This window comes from Diadema antillarum, unplaced genomic scaffold, assembly GCF_040938485.1.
Source record: "Diadema antillarum isolate AM-2024a unplaced genomic scaffold, OU_Dant_1.0 scf00000014, whole genome shotgun sequence".
Taxonomy (NCBI): domain Eukaryota; kingdom Metazoa; phylum Echinodermata; class Echinoidea; order Diadematoida; family Diadematidae; genus Diadema; species Diadema antillarum.
Window position 1 is genome coordinate 578532 of NW_027270903.1, and position 19010 is coordinate 597541.

Here is a 19010-nt window from a genome sequence, read left to right on the forward strand (position 1 = left end):
GAACTATATTTTGTAACACGTGCAAGTACACATGCCCCAAAGTGGTGAAGTGAAACTAGCTGGGGAATTAGTAGCATGGGATGGCATTCCCATGGCAACTGTATGCTGCCACTGGCCAGTTCTTATATCTCTCCAAAAACTACAGAGTGTTTGCTTCCCTGTGTGGCACTCTGTATTAAACCCTACAGGCACACCAAACCTGTGCAATATAATACACTTTCTCATCACAAAATTCTGTCCTCTGACAGTAACAACTGGTACATGTGCTGTCTTTCAAGCAGGATTGTAGTCTTTGTCGTAGGCCAAGATAATGTAAAATCAAGGTGATTTTTACTGAAATGTATATCTCTTGTCCATGTTGATGATATTTTGTTTGTAAAATGATTGACTCGTTTGCCGTATGCCTATAGTGTCTTTACTATGAATTCTCTAAACAATGTGAAAATCATGTGAAATAGAGAGTGCATTGTACCTGTTTCATTTATTTGTTATATGTATGTATGTATGTCATCATGCTAAGTGTTAGAGGACCTCTGCAATAATGCATGTTGACTTTTGTTGATGTATTTAACCCTGATCATCACTTATATGACCGAAATGGTACCTAAATATGTGTCATATATCTTATGATTTTTGTATTGCTTTTCTTAAGATTGCTTGGATACGCCCACAAATCGATGACATCAACTGTCAATCACTGCTTGACCACTTATTTGAATACTGACATTAGAATGCACTTCCTTCTAGACTAAGAGTAATTTGTATGTTTCCATAGCGCAAATAATGATTAACAAAAGGCACTGTATAGAAGCATGTAAGTTATGCTCAGTTCAGGGAAGGTGCGTTCCAATGGCTTTTTGTGAATCAAATTATTAATTAATTTTGACAGATGATGTCATAGACAGAATCTTTATTTGAAAAGTTTATGCGTGGGCATATCCAGGTAATTTGAGAAAACACTAGCAGAAAAATTGTCATAAGTTATATGGGACATACAGCTGTTTCTCTTATGTACCATGCATTCTCTTCATTATATTAGTGATGATCAGAGTTCCATAAGTCAACACAAGGTAACATGTATTTTCATTGCCTGTCTTTTAAGTCATTTGGATGAAACAGCATGTGCAGTGAAAATGTGTTTTGTGTTGGAGAGTAAACATGCCAAGTGTTATTTCTGAAGTATGCACATGATAGGTAACATTGTGATCGGCAAGCACTTGCAACACTGAATGGTGAGTTTGCTTCTGCCGCATGTGCAGCAGCCACAGGCTACATAACAGTAATAGAAACAACCAGGAAATAAGAGCAAATGCAATCAAATATGTAGACAATTTCAATCATTTTAATGACAGTCAAATGACTCGGGTCTCACAATTCTTGCATTCTCAATTTTCACTGATTATGCCATAGACTTGCTCACCTGTAATATCTGCATTTATAATGTATATATTGAATTTTGTTGTTTAACATGATTCTGTCCAGGTAAGATTAAGAATTAAAGCTAGGCCTTTTCCGCGCTGAAAGGTACATATCATGACTTTATCATGATGATCACAGATTATATAATCTCCCTCAAAGGGCACAATACTGTAAGGCATATAATTATTGTCTCTCTACAAAGTCAGATGGTAGAAAAAAAAGACAATAAATAAATAAGTGATGACAATCGTACACATCTTTGTTCATGATCTCTTACTGCCTTGCATTTTGTGACTTTCTCTGCGCAAGACTGAAAGATCAAACCCGAGAGAATCTGAAGCATTGTGATGACATCATGGCACAATTCACCAAGCTACAATTGAAAGTCCCTGATTATTTTTTTTTCTTGTACATCATTTGATTGTGTTTTTCTGTTTGTTATTGCTCCGGTTTGGCATCTTCTTACAGTGTCTCTTAGCGTTTCAATCATTCCTCTGTCTTGATGGTAGACCCATACTCCATAGCCATGTCTGCCACCCAGGCCCGCGTTCGCTGCTCATTCCCCATGTTCTTGTAGTAGCTGGCCCCTTTCACGGTGTCACTAACCTTCCGCTCCAGTCGGTAGGCCGTGCCCCAACTCTGCCAACACGAACACGAATGATAATGATAATAATAATAATAATAATAATAATATTGATAATAATAATAATAATAATAATGATAATAATGATAATAATAATAATAATGATAATAGAAATAAAAATAATAATAACTAGAAATATCACTGAAGGTGATTAATACCCCCGCCCTGTGACGACAGTCTTACCCAAGGAATGATCTTTCCTTGATCTTCTGCCATTTAAATGCCGTTACCATGGCAACGCAGCTTGCGACACGTCCGAAAAATATGTCTTGCACATCTTCCCACCAAGACTATTGTGTGTGCCACATTTCATAAGCTTTTGTCAAAAACTGAGGAAGTAGTTCAATCCACAAGATCTTTCCTTGATCTTCCGCCATTAATATGCCGTTACCATGGCAACGCAGCTTCCGACACGTCCAAAAAATGTCTTGCACATCTTCCCAGCAAGACCAATGTGTGTGCCACATTTCATGAGCTTCAGTCGAATACAGAGGAAGTAGTTCAATCCGCAAGATCTTTCCTTGATCTTCTGCCAGTTATATGCCGTTACCATGGCAACGCAGCTTCCGACACGTCCGAAAAATATGTCTTCCCCGTTTTCCCCCCAAGATCAAGGTGTGTGCCACATTTCATAAGCTTTGGTCAAAAAACTGAGGAAGTAGTTAAATCTGCAAGATCTTTCCTTGATCTTCTGCCATTAATATGCCGTTACCATGGCAACGTACTTTCGGGTACTGTCAAAAAATGCGTCTTGCACATCTACAACCAAAGGCACACATCTGTACCAAGTTTCATGGAAATTGGGCAAAAACTGAGGAAGTAGTTTGCAACACAAAATTTTTCCATCATTTTGGCTCATAATATGTGAGCTGTTACCATGGCAACATACTTTTTGTCACTGTCAAGAAATGTGTCATGCTGACCTATATCCTAAGACAAACATTCAATATGAATTCCATGAGAATTGGAAGAACACTGATGAAGCAGTTTTGCCAGGAAGCATTTTGCCCTATATTTTACCAATAGCATGCCGTTACCATGGCAACGCACTTTTTGCCACTGCGGAAATATGTGTCTTGCACATTAACATATTCAGATGAACATCTGTACCTAATTTCATAAAAATTGATCAAAAACTGTGGGAGGAGTTCGCGACGCAAGATTTGTACCCATTTTTGCCCATAATATGCCGTTACCATGGCAACGTACTTTTGGGTACTGTCAAAAAATACGTCTTGCACATCTACAACCCAAGGCACACATCTGTGCCAAGTTTTATGGGAATCGGTTGAAAACTGAGGAAGTAGTTCGCGACGCAAGATTTGCAACGGACCGACCGCCCGACCGTCCGCTGATTCCTATATACCCCCTTCAAACTTCGTTTGGCGGGGGTATAATAATGATAATAATAATGATAATAATAATGATAATAATAATGATAACAATAATGATAATGATAATGATAATGATAATAATAATAGTAATAACGATAATGATAATAATAATAATAATAGTAATAACGATAATGATAATAATAATAATAGTAATAACGATAATGATAATGAAAATAATATAACATAATAGCCATTTTACATCCGTGCGAAAACATGCATACCTGTGAACTAATTCGTGCATACAGTGAGCAAACTTTATTCATTCCCTTACAGCAAGTGTAGTACACGCCAACAACCAAAAATCTTAATCGTATAGCAAAAACGTCTGTGAGGTAACCAGATTACACTCATTCAGTAGGGACCTTAAAGACAATCTCGAGGACAATCTCGAGCAAGTGTTGTACATGTACAGGAGGAGGAGTCCTGGCTCTTTGGATAAGACCACAGATTGTCAAATGTGAGGTTTGTAGTTCGAGTCCCATTTGCAGCAGCGGTTGTGCCCAAGGTAGGGCACTGTGTCCAAATTGCCTAGTCCGGGGGGGGGGGGGGGGGGGGGGAGAGATTTAAAGCCTGACTTGGGTTACGTAAGCCCTGTTTTGACAGACCTTACCCCGACTACGTCGGGACAAAGTCCGGAGAACAAAATGCCTCGTCTCGGGCAATAATTTATCAAAAACCGCAGGAGAGGGCGATGGGTGCCGTTTTAATAGACACACACTTGAAACCTCCCGATAGGTTTCCATAACAACCTACCCATTCATACGTGAAGGGGGTGAGGTCACAATCCATGCACGTGATCGGCGAGCGGTGGGTTACTCTGTTTGGACTATTGCGCATGCGTGTTGAGTGTATCAAAGGAATGTTGCCGCGAGAACGTTTTAACAGAAGAGTTATCGGGGTAATGTCTGGGCAATTACCCAAGCTGCTTATCAAAGGGTAGAATTTGGTAAAAGTTGCCGCGACAACGTCCGAGCAACATTTTGCGGGGACCGTTTTAACAGGCAGGGTAAGAAAAGATTGCCCAGACGTTGTCGCGGTAATTCTTGTTTGAAAGGCTCTACTAAATCGAGGCTTTAGCTTCCTCGGTGGCAACGAAACACCTCCCTGGTGGCCGCATTAAATCCAAACGCTGCTCAGTGGTGGACAAAATGACATTGTATAACTGTATGATAGGGACAGGTTTAACTGAAAGGCTCATTTCTAGATCCTCGGGGAAGAAAATCTGAAATTGTAACCATGAGCACGGCAGGCTATCTAATCTATTGTACACGCCTAATGACGGTGTTGCTGAGGATCGCCTAGAATTGCTGCAGGCCTGCTTGCCGCAGCACATGGCTTCAAAATGAATGACTATGATAATCAGTTGGGCAGGGCCGACGCAGTGTTTTCAAAAGTATGGGGGCCCACTTCCGGGTTTATGAGCTAACAAGCAAAAAAAAAAAAAAAAAAAAAAAAGGTCTTCAGAGAAAAAACATAATCTTACCGCAACCATACTTCAAGATCCCTATCTATTTCTATTTTAGTGCCATTATACTTCCGGGTTAAAAAAAAATGTGGGGGCCCAAATTGATGACACCTTATGTATTCCTTTGTATGGTGCACAAAAAGTGTGGGGGCCCGAGCCCCCACAGCCCCCACGGCTGCGCCGGCCATGTTGGGTACTATTAAACTCTGAATGCTTGAAACTTACGTCATCCAGCTGGGTTTGCGTTCCGTTCTTCACGCGCGTCGCAGTTGCCTCTCCACCACCACGCCCACTACCTCCGCCTCGTCCTCCTCCTTCTCCTCGTCCTCCTCCTCCTCCCCTTCCATCGCCGATTCCTTCCACTCCTCTCCGTTCTCTTACTCCCGCTGGGTCCTTGCTGGAAGCAGGAGAAGTTGGGTTCTGGAAAGCCGTAGTAGGGATGGTCTCAAGGATGTTGAACAAGTTTTCTTTCGGCGTGTCGATTCGGGGCACCGGGCTTGTATTCGGGACGATCAAGGCTGTTCGGACCAGACACGAGTAAAATGTGATAAAGTGACTGACAGAAACTGACCTTAAAAATAAATTCAAATAATAGTTCGTTTCATCATCACAAGTCACAACCCTTGTAAATGTATTTGCCTAATGCGATCGCAGGAGGCAGCGTCACACTGTACAGAAATAGACACAAGAAATGTTCAAATTAGGCTTTCATCGTATATTAGTAAACATTGGGTTATTCGTGAGGGCATCTTAACCCGCCAATGGAGTTTCTCAGGTTCCAGGCAGCAACTTTGTGAGCAGCAGCAAAATCCTTGTCAAGCCAACAAATTGCCCGAAAATCTTGCGAAGGTTCAATTTATGATGGAGATTCACATCTTTATGCAGTCTCCTATTGTTGACCGGATGTCGTCGTGTTTCCTTATGTAGGTAACGAATTTGCCTCGGCTGTTGATTGATTAAAAAAAAAAAAAAAGATCGGCGCCAACTTCGTTAGATATTGAAAATTCCATATTTTTCTTATAATATATTGCTATCTTGTTTCAATTTCGGGACAGTGTGTACGCCACCTTCAATCATTTAATACTTGGTACACGAACTTTGATGTGCTCCTTTCTCCATCTTTTATTTTGTCATTCTTTTTTCTTGCAACTTCTTGGTCTACTTCCCCTCAAGTCTTACCGCGTGCACTTTTTACTTTTTACTTTTCACCCCATAGCACACGCAGAGATAACGAGTAATTATGAAACGCAAAATGTTTAAGGTGTAGCCTAATTGCTTTTAAAACGAAAATGTGGATTTATGACGTCTGTATTTCTAATGTCAGAGGCAGCAAATTTAGATCAGAAACCACTGGTTTCAGAGGCGGGGAAAAGACACTTGATAACAAATCCAAGAGTGAAAATCGAGCGACTGAGAACAACAAAGTTGATCGAAATGGCAATAAATATAGAGATGGATAGAAAAAGATGGAAGATAAAGCAAAATGAAGGACTGAAAAAGAAAAGAGGAGGATGAAGAGGAAGAGTAGCCAGGCAGGCGAGTCAAAGAGAAATAGAAGCAAGAGTACTTCGTACTTGTGTCTTTCTCTTCATGCCGGACTGCATGGACGGGGACGTAGCGCGTGTACATCTCGTAGGCTGGCGACCGCCGCTGCGTGCCGCTCTTCTCGCTAAAGTGACGCTGAGCGGTCTTGAGAATGTCTCCACCCAACTCGAAATCCTTGCCCTTCTGTGAGTTAATGACGAAAACGCGACAATCACTTCATAGTCAACGAATGTGATTAACTAAAATAGAAATGATAGGGCCTTGTAGGAGAGTAGTACCAACGATGAAGAAGTCACGACAATGTATTGATAAATGAGACCTGTCATTATTTCCATTATTATTCATATAATTTATTATGTTATTATCATCAATGGTAATTCCGTGGGCAAAGGGCTAAGTTATTGATTCATTGCCTTCTTAAAGTTACTAACGTATTTCAGTCAGCATTTTATAAACGAATTACTTCATCAGGAAAGCGCTTGATTATAGCTATTACTATAGTTATAATTTATGTTGGCTGCAAGAGTTGATTTAAATTCAAAATGAACGCGTTTTATTGCTATTTCAGACCCCTCCTGGTTGTGTTAGACACTAACTTGTTAAAAAAGTGGGCTTTAATTTTGTTGCTTTGAAAATTTATCTAAGGTCTGAATACAAACCTAGTCGCCACTTCGGTTTGAATGTGATAAAGAGAAGATTATAAACAAAAGAGACTTGTTCAAGTGTGAGAAGAGTTAGATAGAGTCAGTTCGAATTATTGCACCTGATTGGATGTTACAAGACGTGACGCAATCACGAACCGGTTCGTCGTTAAAGGGATCATATAGTTTTGGTTGAGACCTAATTTCAGGTTTCTAACATTTTTTTTTGGCGAGATAATGAGAAACCACATATGAAATATGAACGAGCATGTAATTCCATGAGAAATCGCCGTTTATTTGATGAAAATTGGTTTGGAAATGGCCGAGATATCCAAAACAGAGCGATTCTAATAAGTTCGGGACCCACACTTTATAACTATCGCTTTGTTTTACTTTGTTTTTGGATGTTTCAGTCATTCCAAACCCTACTTTCATCAAATAAACTTTGAATTCCTCTTAAAATGGCATGCTCTGTACTATTTCATAAGTGTTTTCTTGGTATCTCGCAAAAAGTTGAAAGCCCAATTCTCATCTCCACCAATACTGTACCATCCCTTTAAAGTACAGTTTTACCCGATGCGCAAGTTGGCTTTGATATGATATCATAAAGAGTGGCGTCACCAAATTAATAGAATGGCAGAAGTTTCATCAAAGTCGGACATCTAATATTACAGTCTGTGGGATTTTCACATTTTCTAGCGATTTGACGGACCAATACCAAAAGTTAAAACGATCTTTTATGCAAAATAGATGAGGTGACACTGTCATCGCCTCAAATGTTTTCTTCGCCTTACTTGTGTACAGAAATTATTACTCATCCTCGTCATACTTTTTTTCTTAATTAGATTGAGAACGGAATCTTGAATCTTTCGTAATTACCAGTTACTAAATTGTAGTATTATTACCTTTCCTCTACTCGCTTTATTAACCAAACTGTTCATAGCTTGTTCGGATATGTCGACAATGCGTCGAAGTGGACTCGTCGACTTAGAAGGAGGGGTGCGCAGCCTGCCAGGACTGGGCGAACGACCCACTGGCGGATGAGTAAGTAAAAGAGAAAAATGATGGTTTACTGTGCACACTTATGAAATAGAAATGAAGATTAGCAGTGTTAAGTGATTAAGCATTCAATTGTAACGTCATGTATTATGCAGAATTGTGCAATGTGAGCACGAGCAAGCAGACAATGACGTTAGAAAAAGAAAAAAAAGATAATGGAAAGGGGAAGAAGCGCAAGTCTCATCGATAGTCTCAGACTTTTAGAATGAGGAAAATATTTCGAATACGACACTATTACAAAGAAATAGCATTGACGGACAGAGGTATAGAACAAAGCACAGGACAAGGTCAGGCATAAAATGAACGATACACAGGTCTATCATCAGCGGAAATTATGGTCTAAAGGTACAAGTTAATAGATTAGGGAAATTAATACGGAACAGACAGAGAAATGATTGAGTAAAAGGTGGATCAATCGGAAAACATGCTGAATGTTATTCTCCATGATTGAAAGCTGAGAAGTATGAAAGCAAATGTAAAAAGACAATGAGGCAGCAGCGCGATGTACTTACAACCTGAAGATTAATCAGGATTTGTTGAAGTCTTCACTCCCCCCCCCCCCCCAAGGACAGTACGTGGCACCCTGATATTTCTATTAGTCTTGTAGATTTTTTAAAGCGCGCAACGTTTATGCCATCTTGGGCGTGTACAGCAGCTCGCACTTAATGGAACACCGCGACGCGTTAGTCTCTCAATTTCCATCATTTGTTCAATTTCCATCATTTTTCCACAATAAATGCGGTCTCCGCAAGCAAAGTTAAAACAAAGTCCTTCAATATTTAACCAAGAAGTGCTTTGAAATCCCAGTGATATTTGACTTAAATGATACCGGGTGATTGCTCAACAATCTCATCAGTCGATATGACCTCAATCGACTGTGAAAGGTTTACCTGAAAATTTATCCTTGGTGTAGCTGAAGGATGGCACACGGCAATCCCTGTGGTCGTCCCTGCTGACCGGTGACTGCCTCCTGGCGCCAAATTTCTGGATGAACTTGGAAGGTCTGTCATCCGTTTTCAGTACGCGCGCGTTGACACGAGACGAGCGCGTGTCGCGTGATTGGCCCTGCGCGTTAGATTTGGCGGAAGATTTCGGTGACCATCTGCAAGAATATTGGTGAAATTAATGTAAAACCGTAGAGAGGCGTGGAAATCGCAACAGATTGAAAGACGCAGAGTATAGGTAAACCTTATGACATAAGAAAGGACTGAGGTAATTTGTGGACAAGGCTCTAACCTTTTAGACAGAAGTCTTGGGTTTGTGTTCTCCACGGTACGTATGATAAATCCTTTAAACAAAGCGTCTCGCCCAATCCGCGTCTTCAGACGAAGATGTCTTCTAATCGGATTCATGGTAGGAGCTGCTTTACACATGCGAGGGTACCTTCCGTAAATAGGACCCTATCTTCTTCACAATCATCATCATCATCATCATCGTTTTCACATGAAATCAGACTAAACTTTCGACTTTTTACGTAAAGTTACGAGGTGACAACATTTTTGTATCCGATGGTTGTATAGGAACCACGTATCATATTCAAGACTAAATATTACAAAAGAAAGAAAGAAAGATAATTTGCAAATGCATGGTAGTATTAATGATGTAATTTAAGCAGTACCTAGTGAATCTCTTGTGATGCATCCTCTGCGGCATGCCACTAAACATAGCAAACGTTTGACCTCTGACCGAAGCTCCGCTGCGCATGAATTCGACGTTGGTGCTCCTGCAGACTCTAGCTTCGGCCGACTTCGAGGGAACCTTCGCTTTGTCGCTACCCTTCTGCTTATCCGAGTCACAAGCCTTTACGCGCAGTGGGATATTCTTTGGCTTCTTCGAGATATCAGCTTTGTCAGCGCATCGCAGTTGGGTCAGATGACTCAAGATGGCGGCGGATTCAGTTTGACCATGAATGGAAGCGATGGACGGATGCAGTATCGGTCGAGGAGACGAGACCACCGTTGCTGACGAGGTTGTACTGGTTGAGTCGACGGAACGACGGGATGTGGTCTTTGATTGGAAAGCTGGTCTGTGCGCGTGGGTATATCGCTTCGAAGGCGACTGAGAGGTAACGTTATTCGTTCCAGCCGTGCTCTCCCCACTCTCGTCTGAGCATGGATATCGCTTGGCAACCAACGAGAATTTGTTATCCACTATGTTTGTACGTCTTGCGCCGTATGGTGAAGCAGCGGAACGACCCGTAGTTGGCGCTCGGCTGTCTCGCAGGAATTCTCGATGCGCTATGCACAGACGAACTTCCTTCGTTTTACATCTCTGAGCATCTGGTTTCCCTGAAACCTGTTGGCAGTTGTTTTCATGCTGTGTTGTCTCTGTTATCGCTGTCTCCTTTGTGTGGTAACCATGGTAATTCTGTTTCGTTGTCAAAGACGTTGCCATGTCAACGATTTTAAGCTCCCGTGAATCCTGAACGTTGTGGTCCGTGTGCGCCGAAATGCTGTCTACCTCCGAAGGCGACCGCGATTCCTTCTCTTTATCTTTGGCTGGAGTCAAGAAAGAAACTCGGACATTCTTGATAGGCTTTGGCGTTTTTCGCCTGTTTGCGCAGCCAGCGGATTTGGCTTTCCCGCCATTACTGACACGTTTTGGAGGCTGTGCCTTTTCAACGGGCTGCTCACAGGCGCCCAGCGCAAATTCCGGCTGACTGGTCGGCTGGCTTTCGAAGGACGGCGCCGGAACGAGAATGTGAATGGCGGACGTGTGGACCAAATCGACGTTCGTGTAGTCCTGGCTATGGTCCGATGTCGGGAGATATATATTGGGCGAGCTTTTCTTGGAAGCCCGCGCCTTGACGCGATTTGCGGTCGTGGCGTTGCCAAGCTGTCGGCTCTTCTGCAAAAAAAAAAAAAAAAAAAAAGAGAAAGTAGCAGGAGGCATAGTATAGATCATACCCCAAATAACGCTTGTACACTTTCATAATGTTGTTCGCATTTTGACTGGCTGATCGTTTTCTTCTCGTAACCGAAGGATGGCCCTGGGATACGCATTTTAATTTTAAACAAAGCTGTTAGTATGATTTTTGTTATCATGTATGAAATCATGCACCCCAACGGCTTAACACACCTCAACACTTGAATACCAATACTTTATTTCATTCGCAATGGAGGTAGGAATAAACGGGGAAATAAAATAAAAAAGGTAAGTCAACTGAAAGCCAGTAGGATTTTTATGACGCTCAGGCTCACTGGTAATATATTACGTTGATCCTTCGATATGTAAATCTAAAACAGTGTAAAACGTGTAATGTCGTCGTCTCGTTGCTATACCAAATGGCTTCTGACGATATATCTTAATGTTTTCATATTAGTATCGCTGGTTTCCTAGGTCCTGATCATGTCCTTGTACACCTTGAAAAACTCTATCCACACTGTGTGCGAATACCAATACGTCTAACTTTAACCTTTTCTACAACATGGTGACAATCTCTAAAATATCTTCAACTACGGGTTGTAAAAGCGTTCTTGCGCAATCTTCTGTGCTGTGAGATGCCTCATGCCACTTACTTTGGCCCATGCTGGCGGAAACGTAGGTTTCACCCTGTGGAAAAAACAAAACAAAACAAAGAAGTCAAAATCACGAAATAACCATGTTCATTTTTTCTGCGTTTTGTGGATCACGGAAACGTAATATAAAATACGAAATAAAATGTTCTCGCCGGAATGATAGGCCAAAGGGAATACAAGCAAGAAAGGAACCTGACGGAATATCGCTTTTGCTTTTCCTGTCTATCAATGCTGCCATATCTTCGACCGTTCAGTGCTGGTACTTCTACGACTACTACTGCCACGATGGCAATTTACACACAGCTATGTTATATTATATCATTTATAATTAAAATCGATTTGGAGATATCTCACCCCGTCCTGTCACTCGATTTGTCGTCAACCTTCTCGACAACATCCAGTTCGAAGTCGACTGTCTCAGGCTTTTTTCTATAAGGAGAGAAAATCATGTTATGCCACATGCAGCTTACGATGGCCGTTTTGTACATCGCATCTGCGTCTATCCGTTGTCACTCTTCTTTTTAAAGTATCACACTTAACTCTTTATTGACAAGGTCCTCTTAGAGCAATTTTATACACTTTGGCATACCAAGAATGCTCAATTCTTAAAGCAGCTACAGGGCTATGGTTGGTTTGAGTCTCCTATAAATTTCATCACATTCTTTTTGAGGGCGGAGGTATCTTTCTTCAAAGGTGTATAACAACGTACAGTATAACTTCTACGCATTCAGCAACTTCTGTCCTGTGGAAACAATCCATGAGATTTGTGGACAACCTCTCGCCCGCATAAGCAGACGTAACATTTGCAGACAGGTCTTATCTTTTTATGTTCTACCTCGTCTGCCTGTAGTTTATCGTACAGGGGAGTATGCACTGGTTGTTCCAAAGTATACTGCTAATAAAACAGTGTATGGGTAAAACTTAATTCCAGGGCCTCGTAACGTGAACGTCAAAGGCAGCTATTCTAAGTTCAGACTAATCAATTATATTTGAGTATTGGAAGATTAGATAGGATAGATGTGATCAAGATTTAATCATATCCAAGAAGCCACTTCAACGTTACATTCTGGGCATGCGCAGATAAATGTCAAATGAGAAGACAACAAGATGAAACACTGAGTTGTAACAAACGATAGATATGTCACGGACATTTCCTGAACGGTTTCTTCACGCTTCAGTGAAAGAACATTTCTAAAACAATTAAGGGAGTTTGTTACATAGAAAGCAAGCTGGATCACCCAAGCTGGTGATATCCAGCCTACTACTGTTTTATTCCGCTGGTTTAAAATTCGGGGTCATTATTTTGAACCATCACTGACTGCAAATTGGTTTATTATTCACCAACTTACTTCTCCGGGGATTTCATACTTGGGCGTACCATAGACACGATAGTCGGCGTTCTGGATCCCTCTCTGGTGTCTGTGCGATAGAAAATAAGAATCGGAAAGACAGAAGTCATGTCAAGCAAAGAACTTTCATGAGTGTATTTGATTTATTTTTATTCATGATGACGACAGTGATGAAGGTAGAGAATAGTTCGAGGACAATATGGAGATACTACTTGGTCATGTACTTTACAGGCAGCCGTGACAGTCAAAGTGGAACTCATCGGGAAGCTACGAGACTCCCTCGCTCTTTCTCAATTGTATACATTAATGATTATATCAGCGAAATAGCAGATCAGTATAATATGAACGCACGTGGGAAGATTGAAGTGTCTGGACATCGTGAGGTATACCATAATGTCAACCATCATTGAATGTTCAGCCTCCAAATCCTTATCCCTATAAGATACATGTAATTATGTCCAAATCATCATCCATGTATCCTCTTCTCTTTATACACTTCAAACAAAAGGTTAATGTGATTTGTGATTGGTTTTGACTGGTAAATATTCGGTAATGAATATTCGTTAATGAATCAGTGAGGTATCTACTTGCTCTTAAAACCTTGAACCACAGGTGACTCCGTTATACTCTACCACTTTGTACCTGTCTTCTCTGAAAATAGATTATTAAATTTTGTACTTTTTCATCGACAGAAGTGTGGAATATTTTGGAGTACCTGAATAGGCACTATTCGGGCGGTGATCAGCAGTCCGGCTCGGTGTCCGATCATCCTTACTGCGCCCCGCGCTAGCGGGCAAAGTGACATCTGGATCTGGTGGTTGCCTTGTGTGATCGCCGTCCCAAAGGCCTTGTTTGACCAGCTCCTGGTCGAGGAGGATGTTGAAGATGGCGCTGATGTCGTCGAGACGGTCCTCCCTCACCACGTCTTGGATCTGGTCCGGACTGACCTTGAGGCGTACGGCCATGTCCTCAATCACCTGAGGAGAGGTTTTATGACTTTGTCATTATCTCATGTTGTTTGGAGGGGTTCTGAAAGGATTATTAACGTGCATGGGTTCTCTACTCTAAATCACCCCCAGAAAAACAACTTTTGAAATCTCTCTCAAAGACTTTGATAAATGAAATAGAACTTCATAGATTTCCACACAGTACATTAAATGTCATGATATGATAATACATACACTTTAAGAATTGAGCGTCAGATTTTATCCTTACACATGATTTTTTTTTTACAGAAAATGGAAAACGTCGTCTTCCTGAACTAAATTAACTTGATATCTGGGAATAAATATCGATAAGATGGAATTTTCGATAACCACACATGTCATGCAAACGAAATAAGCAAGTGGTACAATGATTAAGTTTTAAAAGCCTTGCAAAATTGATTGTGAGACAACTTGATCGGTAGAAGTTTTGAAGAGCGACAGAATCAGGAGCTCCTCTCGTGAAGATTATGAACTTCCCACACTCGTACCAGTGCCCGTAGTGCCAGGTCCGGGGATAGGCCCCGGAATGGAGTAAACGGTTCCTGGCCCTCGCTAGTGATCCAAGAATGCGTCTCGATGTCCAGGAGTGGTGATCGATCTTCTGGTACAGGATCGATACATCGACGCAGGAGATCTTTACAATCTGCGGACATCACAGGAGAGGGAGAGAGAGAAGGTTGAGTTTATTTCCATTCTGTTCCATTTTCCGCAAATGAAATACGGAGTGAATAAGACAAATATGTCACGGATACAATGATGAAATGCAAAACTTTGCTTTTCAGTATAAAACGTGAAATACATTGGGAACAGAGAGACAGAAGGAGATAAAGAGAGAGGGAGGAAAAATGAAAGGAGGAGGAGGAAACACAAACTCAGTATAAGTCGCTTCTGTTGTTATTTTTATTACAACACAGTATCTATCACGAACAGAACATTGTTGGTACATTCTTAGTATCTGAAGTCCCGGTCACACATATTAAACATGGTTTCTTTCTTCTGTCCCCCCCCCCCCCCCTCTTTCTCTCTAGAGATCTCCTCCCTCTCCATCTCCCATCCCCTCTCTTTCTTCCTCATTTGCTGCTTGCACTTCTGTTAAAAAGTCGTCAATCGTCGTCGTCATGATTATTGTTTATTCTTGATGACAATCCTGAGTATCATGAAATCGGTATAAACTCCAACCCCATACTACCATCATCATTTATACCATCACCGAATTGTTTCTTTCGCCATTAATGTCACTGACATTATCGTTATTATGTCCTATCATTATGATATCGATTGCATACAATTACTGCTTAATACTTTCCTTAAAACTACGTATTTCCATAATTCCACATGTCCATAGATTCTTTTTCGTTATCATCACCGTCGTTATTCAGTTCAATTCAATTCAGTCAGTCAATTCTATTTTTATCATTACTCATCAATAGAGTCCGAAGACTATCAATGCGAGTGTTCATAAAAATGGCCATCGTCGTTGTCATCATCATCACAACAACAGCATGAAACTAACACTATTAAGTTGGGTCATAATGAGATGACATGGTCAAATTGCCGTCACTTCTACGGTTATTGTTATACCATACCGACACCAATGCCATGAAAATTTTGATAGAATACACAGACACATTATAATCACTTAACATCGACATTGTTTAATTCGCGTATTCCTCCTCTCGTTTAATCGAGTTCAGGAGTTGAGGACGCCTCCTACCGTCAGTGAGGTGTTCCATCTCCTTGTCGTGCACCTCTACAAGTCCCTTCCTGATCTGGCGGAGCAGGTGCTGTCGGCGGTTCTCAGAGTAGGGCGTGGTGAAGGGAAGTTTCCCCGTTACCATGGCAAACATGCACACGCCCCTTCGAGTGGATGCAAATAGAAGATGATATAGGGGGAAAAAATAAGCTCATGCAAAAATGAGATGCTATAGCTTTTCTTGTTCAATTGTCGTACATATATTTTGCGTCAATTTGAGTCGCTTGTTGATCATTATGATCTTATTATGAACTTTCAATTCCCATTTCATCCAGTAAGCCTGAAACGACATTAATCAAAAGTTTTAATCAAGTTTTGGTTAAAGAGTATATGCGTGCACCCCAAGATGTGAGTCAGGGACATGATGTTGTAGGTTTCCTCTAACATGAATAGTTAAGTACTATCGCGTCGCCTCTGTTCACTTTCGAGAGAATACATGTAATAAAACTTCACTCTGTTAAACAAGCCACTTGCGCTTCTGTACTGTACGTACAAGCTCCAGATGTCCACCTCGGGGCCATAGTCCCTGCCAGCGATGTAGAGTTCTGGCGCCGCGTACTCTGGCGACCCGCAGTGCGTCTTGTACAGCTCGTCAGGGTCACACTGGTTGCTGAGTCCGAAGTCTGGTGGGTCGAGTAAATAGAGGACGATGCAAAACACTAACGACAGTTGACATATCGCTGTGACTCAAAATTCTAGCAAGCTAATGAGAAATTTATCGTTTTGATCGTCGTTTTGCAAAAACGATCCTGCGACTTCGCACAACGGTATTTTCAAGTTCAGTAACAATAATGAAAATCTGTAATCAGAGTTTCTAGCATGGACCTTAACAAAACTATTTGAATATCAATTTTCTCAGGGGAATTTACCAGTATGGTATATCAACATCATTCTAGGCTGTATCGAACTAATGTGTGCTAAGATGTATGTGATACATTGTATTTTGTGTGTATGTGGAGGGGGATAAAGTTTTGACACGATTTTCCTTTTTACAAGCATATAAAAACAAACGGACAAACCCACAATAAGAACCACAAAAAAACAAACAAAAAAAAAACAAACCAAAAAACTTACCAATGATTTTGATAGTTTCATGCTTGTGGTCGAGCATGATGTTTTCCATCTTAAGATCCCTGCATGTGTAGACAACAGACAGAGAAACGTTTGTGGTTAAAAGCTATATGAATGCACTGTGGTTTGTGAACAAGACGGTTCCATGTCGTTATTCCGAAGGTTCGTTAATCCAAAAACGAGATAAGGTTCGTAATTCCAAACGTTCGTTAGAATGCATTTTTTTTTTTCACATTAACGAGCATCTAGGTTGGCCCTGTAGGGAATCTGTGTACTTTTAATAACAAACCTCCGGAATAACGGACATTACCCACTATATATAGCCACTATATAATAGATAGGACAAGATGTTTTCAACAGTTCATATAGTCCGTCTGGCCCTGGTGTATAAATGGCTATCTGACAAGGCTGAAGTCAATGGCCAGGGCTTTGTGGCAGTAGCCCGGGGCAATAGCAGGGCTAACACTGAAGAGCTATACCTGAGGGTGAGTAAGATTGTGTTATAAGAAGTACATCCAATACGAAGCTACAAGCTTTGATACCACAGAGAGTATAACATATACTTCATAGAACAAACACCATTTTGTTTTCTACAATAATCTCGCCATATCGCTCTCCGTGATGAGATGTTATGATATTACGCCCGTCTAACGACAAATTAAACGCAGGTGAAAATTTGCGGACAGAAAAACCACACATTATACTGGTTCCATAACAGTGTTAAATTGATTGTAGAATATGCCTTGCAAGTAGCTACAATCTTGATCATTTATTCTTGATTATTCAAACTGTTTTCATTCATATCTGACTCTTTTTTTATTACCATGGTGAAATTTGCAGCTGACTTGGAGAAAGTTTATATCAAAACTGAAACTTGTACATTTCTGCCACAGTATTGCTTACATCATATTATTTTCTGAATACTTTGATGTAAATCAGCATGCTAATCGATCTACACTGAAGAAATTTTGTTAGGTGAAATAAATAAATTTCTGTTCTGACTATAAGTAGCATATTAATTTCATTCAAGCAACATCAGGGAATGACCAAACATACTGACTATATATGGTGGATCGCCGCCAGACGATGGCCAAAACTGACCAAAATGACCAATTCTTCACGAAAGGTGTGCAGGAGCCTACAATATTGATTGAGGTCAAAAGATATACCGTACAAGCACCTATACTTGTGAAATATGCAAATATTTTTGTTTCAATGTGTCAATATTTTTGCAGTTGAGCTAACCTGCGAGTCTTCACAAACGGTACGTCGCAAGCAATAGTCCAAATTCTTCAAGCAAACAGTGATATTAATACTTCGTAGAGTGGGCTGTTATATTTTGATGTGTGATTTACACGGATATCTCTTTTCCTACTCCAAACAGACCGCCGCAGATACACCCCGCTACTCACTCGAGGCATTGGTATTGAATTTGTTGCGATCCTGAAACGTATTCTATCGCAATTAGCTTTCATATCTGACGAAGACCGTGGACGCATTCGGTAGGATAGATGGATACAAACCATGCGTGATACATTACACACGATTGCACAGATTGTGGACGCCCAGGCTACATGAAGTGAGATAGAATTGCGAAGACAATTCTTCTTCTTCTTCTTCTTTTTTTTACTTATGCAAAGCATTTATGTACATTTGAATAAGCCAACCCTGTAGGATAATATAAGAAAACAAATGAATGAATAAATGTATGGATAAAATACCCTTCAGAATGTGGCTATGTATAAGACACTGAATATAAGTGAACACGAGATGACGTGAACATTAAAGGACAAGTTCACCTTCATATACATAAGGATTGATGGAATGCAGCAATATTAGTACAACACATCAGTGAAAGTTTGAGGAAAATTGGACAATCGATGCAAAAGTTATGAATTTTTAAGATTTATGTTTTGGAACCGCTGGATGAGGAGACTACTACAGCATGTAATGTCATATGCGTACAACAGTATAAAGAAAATATAAAGAAAATTCAACGTATTTTCATTTTTTTCGCATAATAAAAAAGCAATTGACTTGCCTCTTTCTACAGGCCAGGGGAATAATATTACCCATTACATATGTCAGTAACGAGTCAAGGGAATGTGTACTTTTTTCAAAAGATGAAATTTTGTGAAATTCTCTTTATATTTTCCTTATATTGTTG

General features: G+C 40.6%; 1 protein-coding gene across 1 annotated transcript in view; it reads right to left on the minus strand.

The window, feature by feature from the left end:
- Positions 1 to 1905: 1905 nt before the first annotated feature.
- Positions 1906 to 19010, minus strand: part of LOC139721632 (uncharacterized) — a 78290-nt gene continuing 61185 nt past the window's right edge. Inside the window, exons 4-17 of the mRNA XM_071632966.1 lie at positions 16847 to 16905; positions 16266 to 16395; positions 15734 to 15876; positions 14508 to 14662; positions 13749 to 14010; positions 13034 to 13103; positions 12039 to 12113; positions 11685 to 11718; positions 9785 to 11013; positions 9057 to 9268; positions 8013 to 8140; positions 6496 to 6649; positions 5147 to 5439; positions 1906 to 2058 (exon numbers count right to left, since the gene is read on the minus strand). Coding sequence (XP_071489067.1) covers positions 1906 to 2058; positions 5147 to 5439; positions 6496 to 6649; positions 8013 to 8140; positions 9057 to 9268; positions 9785 to 11013; positions 11685 to 11718; positions 12039 to 12113; positions 13034 to 13103; positions 13749 to 14010; positions 14508 to 14662; positions 15734 to 15876; positions 16266 to 16395; positions 16847 to 16905 — 3097 coding nt within the window. The remainder of the gene's footprint in view (positions 2059 to 5146; positions 5440 to 6495; positions 6650 to 8012; positions 8141 to 9056; positions 9269 to 9784; positions 11014 to 11684; positions 11719 to 12038; positions 12114 to 13033; positions 13104 to 13748; positions 14011 to 14507; positions 14663 to 15733; positions 15877 to 16265; positions 16396 to 16846; positions 16906 to 19010) is intronic.